Source organism: Ambystoma mexicanum, chromosome 2p, assembly GCF_040938575.1.
Source record: "Ambystoma mexicanum isolate Mex_15411 chromosome 2p, UKY_AmexF1_1, whole genome shotgun sequence".
In the NCBI taxonomy this organism is placed as follows: domain Eukaryota; kingdom Metazoa; phylum Chordata; class Amphibia; order Caudata; family Ambystomatidae; genus Ambystoma; species Ambystoma mexicanum.
In genome coordinates this window covers 1,437,361,986-1,437,374,489 of record NC_090923.1, presented here as the reverse complement: position 1 = coordinate 1,437,374,489, position 12,504 = coordinate 1,437,361,986, and the positions used below count along the sequence as shown (strand labels likewise).

The 12,504-nt window shown below is 46.1% G+C and overlaps 1 protein-coding gene across 1 annotated transcript in view; it reads right to left on the bottom strand.

Annotated features, from left to right (window-relative positions):
- Nucleotides 1-2,128: 2,128 nt before the first annotated feature.
- CDK5 (cyclin dependent kinase 5) overlaps nt 2,129-12,504 on the bottom strand; it is a 312,730-nt gene continuing 302,354 nt past the window's right edge. The window contains exon 12 of the mRNA XM_069645972.1: nt 2,129-2,901. Coding sequence (XP_069502073.1) covers nt 2,815-2,901 — 87 coding nt within the window. The 3' untranslated portion in view covers nt 2,129-2,814. The remainder of the gene's footprint in view (nt 2,902-12,504) is intronic.

Genomic DNA, 12,504 nt, shown 5'->3' with positions numbered 1-12,504 from the left:
TGGCTAGGGGCAGCTGTGCTTTCTGCATACCTAAGCAGTAGACTGAGGAGGTATTGAATGGCAAGTGCATCTGGAGGAAAGGAAACTAAGGACTATCACCGCAATTCACCTACTGTGAGTAACTGGTACTTACAGATATGTCCTGTCACTCTTCCTACAATTTATAGGGGACATTTTAAAGCACATGATTGTAATGCAGAAGGCATTATAGTCTATTTATATGCACAATTTAACCAAAGCTAATTTTCAGAAGGGAGCGTCAAAATTATATTATCTGAAGTCAACAGCCATGCTTGCTAAACATACAGTAGACACAATGGCAGCACTTTTATGCCAATCAAGTCCTGCCTTAAAGTGGTGTGGATGACCACCATGTGTCCACAAAAAAAACATGACGAGAGAGTGATTTTTGTGCAGTCGTCCTAGAACTTCTGAGTCCTCTTTGGGTCTGAGGGGCATTCGTGAAGAAGGAAGGCGAAAAGCTTGGTTGACGTGACAATTCAAGCCCGACAAAAGGCAAATAAGAGGGTCCCATGAATAATCTTAACTATAAGCAAAACCGTAAAGGGCTCACAAGAAGGGAAAGCAAGTAACTTGCAAATCCTCCAAGCCAGTGTAAAAGCAGGCAGAAAAATGTATTGTATTCCGAGTCACCCATCTAAGATCACTGGAACGCCAGGTTTCATTAGTCTTATAAAACAAAACAGCGAGAAACCCATTTCACAATAAGTCTGTTTTCTAACAGGGAAAATACATTTAAAAGTCCCTCAAAGTGGGCCGAAACAAGAGCACGCTAAAAGTTAAACAAAAAAGAGCATGTTAAAAGTCACAGTTGCAGGAATCCACCTGCCTTTCATGCCAGACAAGGAACCAGTAGAAAACAGCCCAGGGACTATTTCAAAAGAATGAAGCAGTGAACATCGAAGTGACAGAAGCCCCTTTCTCTTACACTGGCATTTCTGCGCAGTGCTCTGTAACAGCTTGACGACTGTCCATGTTCCCAGTGGAAAGCCCCAGAAAGTTGCACTGATTTTTCAGGACCCAGGTAGCTAAAATTATAGAATGGGGACATATACGAGGACCACATTACTGAGACAGAAGGAAATCACGGAGCTGGAAATAGTAAATGGGGACCCACAGCAAAAAGAGTACAAAAAAGAAATGAGGAATAACAAACACTAATTCATGGAGAAAAGGGACGGCATATGCAAAAGATATCACCTTAAGGAAAGAGCATATATTACATTCAAGAGACAAACGAATGATTTACAGTCTGACTGTATTTAAGCAGAAAGCCATTATGAGGATGGAGATTGCAGTTGTTTCGGAATCAAGTTCAAACTACTTATGCGTCTCAGCTGCAAGAAAGCTCGACCAAAGCACTGAGTTTGGCCCGGCCACTTCCACACAGAATGGTCTTTAGTATAATAGATTTTAACTTTAGGAATTTAATACTATTTTTAAGATCTATAACCGGGAAAAAGCTTGGCGCAAAAGCGGCCCTACAGAACCTCAAAATGCAACAAGAGGGCTCCCAATAAAAGACTACACTCCTCAGGATACCATCCTAGGTCTTCTGAACCTCTAACCTAACTAAAATAGGAAAGTGGCAGACTGAAAGTCTTTTCCCTGCTTTCAACAATCGACCCTCTACATCCGTATGCGTGTAACCTTAACATTACCAGGGACACAAGCTGAGCGCACAGTGCCGTTTGCCACAAGGTCATGTGAAACGTTCAAGAGGTTTTGAAGGGACAGAATTGGATTTGCTCATCCTAACAGGAAACAGCTTTTAGTTCTATAGCACTTACTCCGATTGTATCCAAGCAGAGAAGGAGGACATCCCACGGATTGGGAAGGAAGGCTAAACGGAATCGTACCTGGGCAGGATAAAGGAATTAAGAGAGTTCCCCCGCTTGGCTCATACAGCAACACAGAACATGCTCAGTGAACTCAACCCAGCTGCAAGGCCCTCTCTGTATCCATGCAGCAATCACTGTGCTTTCTTATTGGGCTCATGCAAACCACACAGCTCAAATTGCAACTGCAGAGCTCACTTAAATGGCGGAAATAGCAACAGCAGGAGTACATCATTCAATTCATACAACAAACACGCTACACTATTGGGCCTTCATGAAAACTATGGAACCCCTTTATTGCACTCCTACAGAAACTAGAGAGCTTCCTAAATGGGAATATGCACACAACCATACAGCTTCCTTGCTAGGCTGCTATAGACAGCTGAGCAACAGGTGAGGTTAAAAACCAAGCACTGAGCTCCCCAATAAGGCAGTGGTACAAAGCATGCAGCATACAACACACAGAACATGGTGACTCCAGCCCTGGCACATTCAGACTGCACAGATCGTGATCGAAGCGCAATCCCCGAAGTATCCATGATATTGTCTGTAAAATGGTAAACACATGCTTTGCGTACTTTTACAGTCTGAGAAGAGGGCCGAGAAAGCAAACTGGAGCCAAAGGTGAAGCCCTAATGGTAACCAGAATCTGATGCCAATGTATGTGTGCCTGTGATTTTCTGGCTTTCATCCTCAAACAAAAAGGGAGAGTTGGAGAGAGCACTGCTTTGTGCCCATCAAGTGTAAACTGGTGCCCACGGAACTAGGGATGATGCCCATTAGGTAGAAACAGGTGTCCATGTGGAAACGTTTCTGATATACTGCACACCAGATCAGCTGGCAAAAGCATGGATCCATTTAACGGTAAGGAGTCGACCAATGCATGAAGGGGGTTAGAGGTGGAGGGGACAGCGGTGACGGAAGGCTATTTGGGGAGGGCAAAACAGTTCTGGTTTTATGGAGGGCAGAAATCTGCAAAGTAGTGATGCTGTAGAGCTTCATCGGCTGAGATCCTCTCCACCGGGTTACACTTCAGCAGGTTCTAGGTCGAAAGAAAAAGGATGTCAAAAAGAGCAGTGTTTCTCATCTCAGCTTCCTACATTAAATCCATCCTAAATCAGCCTAGCCCATCTACTGAAGTTCCAATCCCTGGACCGGAGTCCCTTCGCGCACGACTCAATTTTCACAGTCAATTGCAACACCAGAATCACATCCTAACTTTGCACGTTTCTAAAAATACTTACCATAAATCATCCTTATCCTCCAAACCCCCACTTTTCCTTCCATCCATCCATCATTCTCACTACAGATAGCACATTACCCATGAAGCACAAAATCCTGTCTTCATCATTATTGAAATGTATCAATCCATGCAGGACTTTACAGCAACCACCCACCTACCTAAATCCCTTTCACACGCTTTTTGATTTTGCTGTATGATTACACAACATAAATGACACATTAGTGATTTGTCTAGGATGTCAATTTGCTCATCATGTTTATGGAAGGTATTGCTATTTGGCTTTTAGACTGCGCACATCACCACTGCAGTTGTTTTAAATAGTAAACAAATGATATTTTCTTGCTTTTCCATTCACAGGTTTACATGGGTTCCAATGGCGACAATGTTAAGACCTTACTGTACTCTTTAGGCTGGACTACTGCAACAGCCTCTTTCTAAATCTGCCTTCCTCTACTCTCCGCCCTCTGCAACTCATCCAGAACAGGACTGCGAGACTTGTCCTTGGCCTCAAGCCCAGGGATCGTATCTCTCCAGGACTGAAATCTCTGCACTGGCTCCCAGTGGCTGCGAGGATCAAGTTCAAAACCCTCTGCATTGTCCACAAGGCCGCTGGGGCCTGGGTCCTCAATACCTTCTCGAGCTCTTCACTCATCCGCCTCCAACTCCCTCAGGGTCCGTCGCTTCTCCAAGCAACGAGTTGGTGGTAGATCTCCTTCTTCAGCTGGGGCTTCCCTGTGGAACAGCATCCCTGCCTCCCTGAAACTTGATGAGAACCATCTCCGGTTCCGGAAACACCTCAAAACCTTTCTCTTTGCTTCTGCCTTTTCTCCTCCTCTCCTCTGGCTGAAACGGAATCTGCACTGGTTACCTGGCCACCCTCTGATCCCGGGCCTAGGTCCCTCCCCCACCGGTCACACACACCTGCACTGCCTGGCATCCCCCCACACTTGGGGACTGTTTCTGTATCCCTTCAGTCCCACTACCAGCACTTGACACCTGATGTCTGCACTTACCTCTGCACTTGCCCTCTGCTGGCCGTTACTTTTACTTATTTTTATTATTCTATTCCCATGTACTGCACTGTCCCTTCCACCTCCCCCCCACACTTTTCCCTTTCCCCCATCCCATGCACTTGCGCGATCTGAATGACACCTGGCCTAGTATGATTGTTGTCTGTCCTCCCCTTGTTCCCCCTCCCTTGCCACGTCGCGCCTTGAAACACTTGTGTATAGGCGCGTTATAAATGACATATCATACTAGGTCTCCTATTTCCTGCTGTGTCACTACTGGGGCAAATATCTATTTAAACTCTCCCAACCTTTCCCCTGCCTCTTTTAAACACTTGAATGCATATGACGTGGCTGTTCACATATTCAGCAAACCCTCTTTGTAGTCAAGGATGTGGGCGACAATGTCCTCTGGGCCCTTGCTTTAATTGCACTTATATCAATTCAGCCATTTTTAAAGCTCTAATAAAGTACTAACTTCCTCAAAATCCCATTCCTCATTGATCCCACAACACTTTTTTCCACATATTCTATTCAGACTATTTTGATTTAGACTACTGATTTGCCATCCTTTTGGGGATAGTCCTTTGTATGTGGGTGGTGTCACAGATACGGAACCTTTACGCTTCTGGTATGACTACAGCTCTGGGAGGAATAGATCATCATTGGTGTGTAGTGGATCAATCCAACTTATCAAGCAATTTGCTCCATGCTTTCCCAAAATCCTCGAGTGAACTTGCACCATGAGATCTCCTTTTCATAAAAAGTCACTTGTGTGTAATAATTCAGCCCTCACCAGGTCCAAACCTTAATTTCTAGGAGCTGTCCGTAGCCCAACTGACCTCACATACAACCACCTACTCTTGGATTTGACATTGTCATCAAGAATAAGGACAAGCCAGTAAAAGCAGATTCATGTTCTCGGTCAATCCACATTACCAAAATCTCTCCTGACAATAGATAAACTGACTTCCATAGGGAGAACAGCTCCTTCTAGCCTCATAACATATGTTGAAGAGTGCCATCCCCCTCACAAGCACAGCCGAGCCTCGCCTGTTATCCCTTTTGGCCTCTCCAGGGTTCAGTGGGAGCTACGAATGGGATTATAGAGCATTTGGTGTATCCAACGTACCAAAAATGTATTTCCTCCAGCTTCTATCTGCTGCTATTCAGAATTATCAAGCTGCATACCTAGGCCTTTTCTCATTTTACTTTCACGTTAGATTGCTCAGTAAACGTGCTCTGGCTAGAAAGGCATAGACCCATTCCGCTGCTTCCACAGGCAGTATCTCAGTGATAAGTATTTTGCAAAATCTGCTTTCCCAAAGCGATATTTCGACCTTACCATAGCAGACCTTCTCACTGCGGGGTCATTAAAATCATTTCAGTAGCTAGAAATGCCTTTTCCATGCTATTCCCTCCACCATACCACTATTTTTAAAGTTCATATTGTAGCACATCAGAGCACTGTTCATAGGGTATTGCCTGGTGTTCCACAGAGCATTGGCTCGTTCCCAAATAGCTCTAGACACCAGTAGGATTGGGTTTTGTAAAGCTGCCTTTCCAGGCATGAGGGGAAGTAGCTGGTCCCATCTACATAGGCTAGTCCCTATTTTAGACTTTAATGGATCAATATTTTCTGCCACTTTATTTTGCCGGCCCGGAGATATTTCCATCACTAAGTATGTAAGTTTTCTGAAAAGCTGCAGAGGGTGTAGCTTTCACCACAACCACTTCAGTCACTGACACGTTAAACGGCAGAGGTTCTGTTTTTTCCCCGATTTACTTTAGGCACAGAGGCACAGAGTGTTCAAAATGATTCCTCAATTTTCATTAAACTCGCTAGGGCTGTAGAAGGAGGTTTGTTGAAGGAATGGATGTCTGAATATAGACATTTCTTAGTTATCTCTGCCACCTTTAGGCATTCAGCCCCACTGAATCACTCATCTGGTGGCTGTAAGGCTAGCACTAAGAGCAGCAGTGAAAGTGGGCAACATTGCTTCCCCTCTCCATGGTAAATTGTTTTGCCACTAATCCCTTTCTTATAACAACTTCTTCCTTTGGGTCTTTGTATAACGGCTCTAGCCACCCTATGCATCTCTGCGGCATTCCACACCTCCTGAGGGACTCCGCCAGATGCTTCCCTTCTTCCCTTTCAAAAGCCTTGTATGAGTCAAGACACACTTTGTCAGTAAGTCATTGATGGACCATATGGTATGCACAAGCCTTGTCATGTGGCTTCTTAAATCTCTGGCAGCCATGAAGCCTACTGGTTATCTGTGTATTGAGTGAATGACCAGCTGATCCCGGTTATTGATTATGTTTGTTAGAATACTTAGGTTGAGCAGGGAGATCGGCTTGTATCTGGGACATACTAAAGTGTCTTTTCCTGTTCGTACCATGACCAAAATAAGTACTTGTGTTATTGTTACTTGCATGCTCACTGTATTCAGAATCCAACCACCTGAACTTCAAAGGGCATTGTGTGATCTATAGGTCTTCTAGAAGAAAGACTGATATAGCTGGTCGAGCCAGAGGCTTTACAATTCGTCAGAACTTTTAAGTACGATAGGAACTTCTTTGGCCACAAAAGGCCAAACTAGATGACCAACCAGCTTTCCACGTAAATTCTGGAAGCCTCAATTTGGAAAAACTCATTTCCCTGCAATATTACCTAAAAGTGTCAATAAGGTTCCCATTCTGGAAAGTCAGCTGCCTGGTTTGCTGGTTCTCAACACAATATATGTAGCATTTTTGCATTCCTGGCTTACTAAGTATGCTATTATTCTACCACCATCGTCTCCCTGCTCACATCATTATACCCTGCACCCCCGCCCCCCATTTCTGCCATACTGAGCTTTTGCAGAAAATAAAGAATTAAGTCTTGCCTTATATTCCTTTATCAGTTTTAGTTGCTTCGGCTTTGCCTTCGAGCCCTGTCTGTCCTCTCTGGTTTCTTAATTCTGGACTGCGCAGCTTTCAATGTATTTTCTTCCTCCTCCTTCTGTGTTTCCTAAATTAAAAAGAACTATCTCCAAACCACTTTTCTGGCTTTCCAGACTATACCAAGGGGAGCTTTCCTTAAAATAATCTGAGATTGCCTCATAGAGCTAACATTTAAATTCTCTAGTGAGCAGCATGGGCACACTGGGCCTCCAGCGACGAGATTTCTCTTGTGGGTACCCCATCCAGAATGTTAATACCACCAGGACATAGTCAGAAATCCCTGCTGCTAGAATCTTTGCATCTGCTCATTTATTTGCAAGTTCTATGCACAAACTCAGCAAAGCAAGTTATTTATCTGCAACTTACTTCGAGAGATCTTGGTAAACACATCTCCCTTGGTTCTTGCCTGCTTTATGTAGCACATTCTACCTGGCTACATTTTATTTGTCATTTGTAGAGCGCACCAAGCCCAGAAAACATGCTCAGTAAATTAGACTAGCACCACCCATGCAGGTTTGCTGCTTCTCTACCACAGGCCTGGTGTTCAATGTACCCTATTGATTTCATACTCCTCTCCCTCCTGCAGCTGCAGTAAGTTAGTGAGAAGTCTGAATGATTACATTCATGTTGCTCAACAGGACTTTCTGGCCTGCAGACATTGTTGGGTCTGTGTCTACATTTTGCATGATCCATTTTATCCTGTGGAATAACTAGGTGCATGTTAGCCTTTTAGTCATCAACCAATACTGTGGCTCTACCATTCTCCTACATGAATATGTTATTTCTGCTTATTTCACGCATCCTTCCAATCGCCCTACGATCAGCCATCAAGTTGATAAATTCTTGTTAAAATCAGCAAAGGTTTCAGCAATAGCCTTTTGTGCAGCCATCCTCTGCTGTTTCTGGCCATGTATTTAAGTCAGGGTCCACTTCTCCCCTATTGCCCTTTTCTTGCATATTTTTGGTGGTTGATGCAGCGTCAGCCTACATATTGCTGTATACCTTCTGTGTGTCAGGTACTCAGTCGTATTTCGAATGACCCAAGGTCTACACCAGGAAGGGAGCAGTCCGAGCCAGGCTGCGAATGTACATCCTGTCGTTCAAACCCAAAAGTCACTAGTCCATTTGTTTCAGATGTTGTGCAGGCCCATATACCAAAGTCACCAGAAGCGTACTGGGAGTCATTTTGAACACTGACATGCGAGTTATGGCTTAAAGGATCACAACACTCTCACATCCAAACAGTGGTGCCGGCTCCTTCACTCTCTGGTCCATGCCCCTTTCCCCTCATGTACCAAGGCCACCACTTCAGCAATCCAGGGGCAGAAGGCAAGAGTACCCCACCTATAGGCAGTCAAGAGTTCTGAGCTGCAATCCTTCCTTTTGACTCGAATGGCTGTGCCAGTCTGATAACCACCCCCAACCAGCTCAACAGGTGCCAGGATGGCAACAGTTCTTCCACATATCTAGATCATGTTTCCCTGCTCTGGGGGTCCATCTAAAACCTGGACAAATGCACTATGGGGTCCACCTGAATTTGTAGTCCAGGTGAGCACTGCATTACCACTGCCCCCCTTTTAGCCCCTCAGCCAGTTATTGTAATCCTGGTGGCAGTGCAGTTCTCCTGGGTCTCCTTGGCCAAGCAGTCTATTCTTAAATCGGTCTCTGACAAAGGCCCTACCTTTCCTCTACCACCTCGAACAGGCAGCTAGAGAGTTCTAGGCTCATGTGCTAATTAAAACTGTCAGAGGGCCCTGCTTTCAATTACTCTCACTGAGCACACCACTACGCATCTTATACTACACCCTCTTTCTACCCATGCTCCTTGCTCTCCGCAGCAGCCAGGGGAGCAGGGTGTTTATGCAACCCTATCTGGGCGTTGTGTCTTTTGGTACCTCAGTCCTTCAGCTCATTCTCAGAGCAAGTTTCGCTTCAGATGAACTAGGTCAGTGCCATCTACTTCCTGCTGTCTCCACTGCACCAGGACTGCTTTTACTCCAGTTCTCTCTGCTCCACCTCATTCGGCAATGAACATTGGTCACAGGTGTTCCAACATCTCCCACAATTTGAGCCTGGTGGGTGTGCCAAGCGAGACCATTTTTGGTCCACTGGCTGACTGAAAAAAAGAGCTAGCATGACATTTGCAGACAGACAGACAGACAGACAGACAGACAGCCACCCCACCTACAACTTGTTATCCTATTGACCTAGCAGTTCGTGCTTGACTGTCAGGTTTGATGAAGCCTGATTTACATACAGCCTTTTCCCTGCTATAATGGCATGGCAGGCTAAAACACAATGCTTTTGAGCGTTGCCAAGAGCAATGCCAGTGGTTATGATTCATTCAAAACCATTCAGCCACCTTTCTTCAGTTTTGTCCTATTGACTTCCTTAAGGTTTTATCATTTTGACATCAACTTTCATCCAAAACAATTTAGTGGTAGTTTAGAAATGTCGGATAGGTTTGTTCCTCCTGTATGTGCCTTTAAAGTTCTCCATTTCCTAAAAGTCTATAATTTCCCCTCGTTAGGAAAGATTCCCATTTATGTAAGGTTTTCCCTCCAGTTGTGTACCCCCCAACGCGTTACTGCTGTTTTAACACGATAGTCTGTCTTTGCCAGTAAAGCACAGCCTTCAGCTGCACTCTCCTGGCCTTTCGCTCACTTTATTATGGGGAAACTGACATGCCGTTAAAGACAGTCAGCACTGGGAGACTTTTTTTCCCTTAGTGCTTTCCAATGTTGCAACTTTTCGGCAACATGTTACAAGTGCACAATGTACCTTACAATACAGTGCGCTTGGGTCTTCCTTTCATTTCCAAAGGCCCTAGACACCCCTGAAAGATTTCTTTTTAGGAGAAGTGCCTTGGACAGGGCTGGTGGCAGCTTTTCTTTTCGCATAGTTTTACCACTTTCTTGCCATGCAAAGAACAGGTTACTTTTCTTACCTGGTAACGTTCTTTTGATGGGATGTTCCGACAATGTATTCCACATCTATGACAGGTAATCACCACAGCTGTGCTGCTTTGGAAAAGTTTTGGCGTCTGCGTCCTGCGTCGAGGAAGTCGATACGCTGTCCTCGAGGGCCTCCGTCGAGCCGATGTTACCGGATGTTATAAGTAGGACGCACGACGCCCGTAGCCTCAGTTGTAGTTTTTTTCCCAGAACGTGTGGCACCAATCTTCTGCCAGTATGACCACAAAAAGCCTTGCGGAAACGTAAGCTGCAATAACATAAGAAATTCTGTAGTGGGGCAGGCTGGGAGGGTACGATGTGGAATATGTCGTCGGAACATCCCATCGAAAGAACGTTACCTGGTAAGAAAGTAACTTGTTCTTCGAAGGGATTGGTTCCTCCGACGTATTCCACATCTATGACAGACTCCCAAAGCAGTAGCAACGTATGGAGGTGGGAAAAGAATTTAGAATTTTAGAATGCCCAATTAAATTGCAGAATAAAGGACCGCCTTGCCAAAGGCCAGATCTGGCCCATGTAAAGAATCCAAGGAGTAGTGTTTGACAAAAGTATGGACAGAGGACCATGTGGCTGCTTCACAAATGTTACGAATGGGAACACCACTCTGCAGGGCAGTAGAGGCAGCCACACCTCTAGTAGAATGGGCCCGTAAGCCTTCCGGAGGGTCCTTACCCGCCAAGCGGTAGCATTCAGAAATTGTCAAGATAATCCATCGAGACAAAGTCTGTTTAGCAACAGCTTGTCCCAAACTCCTTCCAGCGTATCCTAGAAAGAGCTGATCGTCCTCTCTGACCCGGGACATGCGCAAGATGTAGAAAGTTAAAGCTCTCCTAGGATCCAACCTATGGAGCCTCTCCACTTCCTTACCAGGATGCGGAGGATAGAGTGCCGGAAGAATAACCTTCTGGCTTAAATGAAATTCAACAACTTTCGAAAGAAAAGAAGGACGAACCCTAAGGACAACCCTGTTCTTATGGAACACCGTGAAGGGTGGCTTAACGGAAAGTGCCTGCAACTCACTCACTCTGCAAGCGGAAGTGACCGCAACTAAAAATACAGTTTTTAAGGTCAACAGTCTCAAAGGACAAGAATGTAAAGGCTCAACGGAGCTCCCATTAGGAATTTTAGAACTAGGTTCAAATCCCAACCGGGCACCTGGAAAGGTGACGGTGGGAACACATTAGTGAGCCCTTTCAGAAACTGAGAAATCAAAGGAATTTTAAAATAAGAACACTCCTCAGACGAGCGCTTAAAAATATAGACAGCGCAGCCAGGTAACCTTTAATGGTACCCACTTGCAGGCCCTTGTGGGCTAATGAAAGCAAAAAAGACAGAACCACAGGAATGGTACATGAAAAAGGATCCACATTCTTAACCCTGCACCAGTCGCAGAACTTTCTCCAACAGCAACGGTACAGGGAGGTCCCAATCCTTATACCTCAACAGTTCAGAAGCCAAGCATGAAGGTTGAGGGACTTGACCTCTGGATGGAGAACCTGACCCCCACCCCTCCCTCCCGTGAGAGCAGATCGTCTTGGTTGGGAATACGGCGTGGAGGGCAGATGGACATGTCGAGAAGGTCCGGGTACCACGTTCTCCGGGCCCATGCCGGAGCAATGAGGATCATTCGGGAACCGAACCTCCGTAACCTCAGGCAGCACTTGCGGAATGACAGGGACTGGAGGAAACGCGTACAGCAGTGGGAAGGACCACTCCACTACGAACGCATCCCCTAAGCTCCAATTGGAGGAAATTCCCGCGAGCAGAATCTTTCGCACTTTCGGTTGGCAGTGGTGGCGAAGAGATCCACTTGTGGGGTCCCCCAAAGGGCAAAGATCTCCAGGAGAATCTCCTGATCCAGCTCCCACTCGTGAGAGACCGTGCTCTGCCTGCTCAGAGCATCAGCCGCCACGCTTTCGTCTCCGGCCAGATGAACTGCCAAGATCGAAGTTTCCTGCTGGATGGCCCAGAACCAGAGCTGCATCGCCTCCCTGCACAGAGGAAATGACCCTGCCCCCCCCCCTTTTTGTTGAGGTAGTGCATGGCCACTGTGTTGTCCGTCAGAATCAGGGTAGTCTTCCCTCGCACAGTTGACAGAAAGGCCTTCAGAGCTAGCCCGATGGCCCTCCGCTCCAACAGATTGATATGGAGTCTGGACTCCGACGGAGACCAACAACCGCTGACTGTCAACTCGTTGGCATGAGCTCCCCATCCCGTCAGGGATGCATCCGTCACGATCGTCACCTCCGGCCAGGGTAGCCAAAATGGAGCCCCCTTCATCAGATTGCATTCGATGGCCCACCACAGGAGATACTGGGCGACCGAGGGCGGCACCTGAACGGGATCCGACATCCTGCCGGAGGACTGTGACCACTGCATCTTGAGAGCCCACTGCAGAGATCTCATCCGCAGCCTGGCCTGTGGCACCAGAAGAATGCAGGATGCCATGAGGCCTAGCAACCTCAAGAACTCGA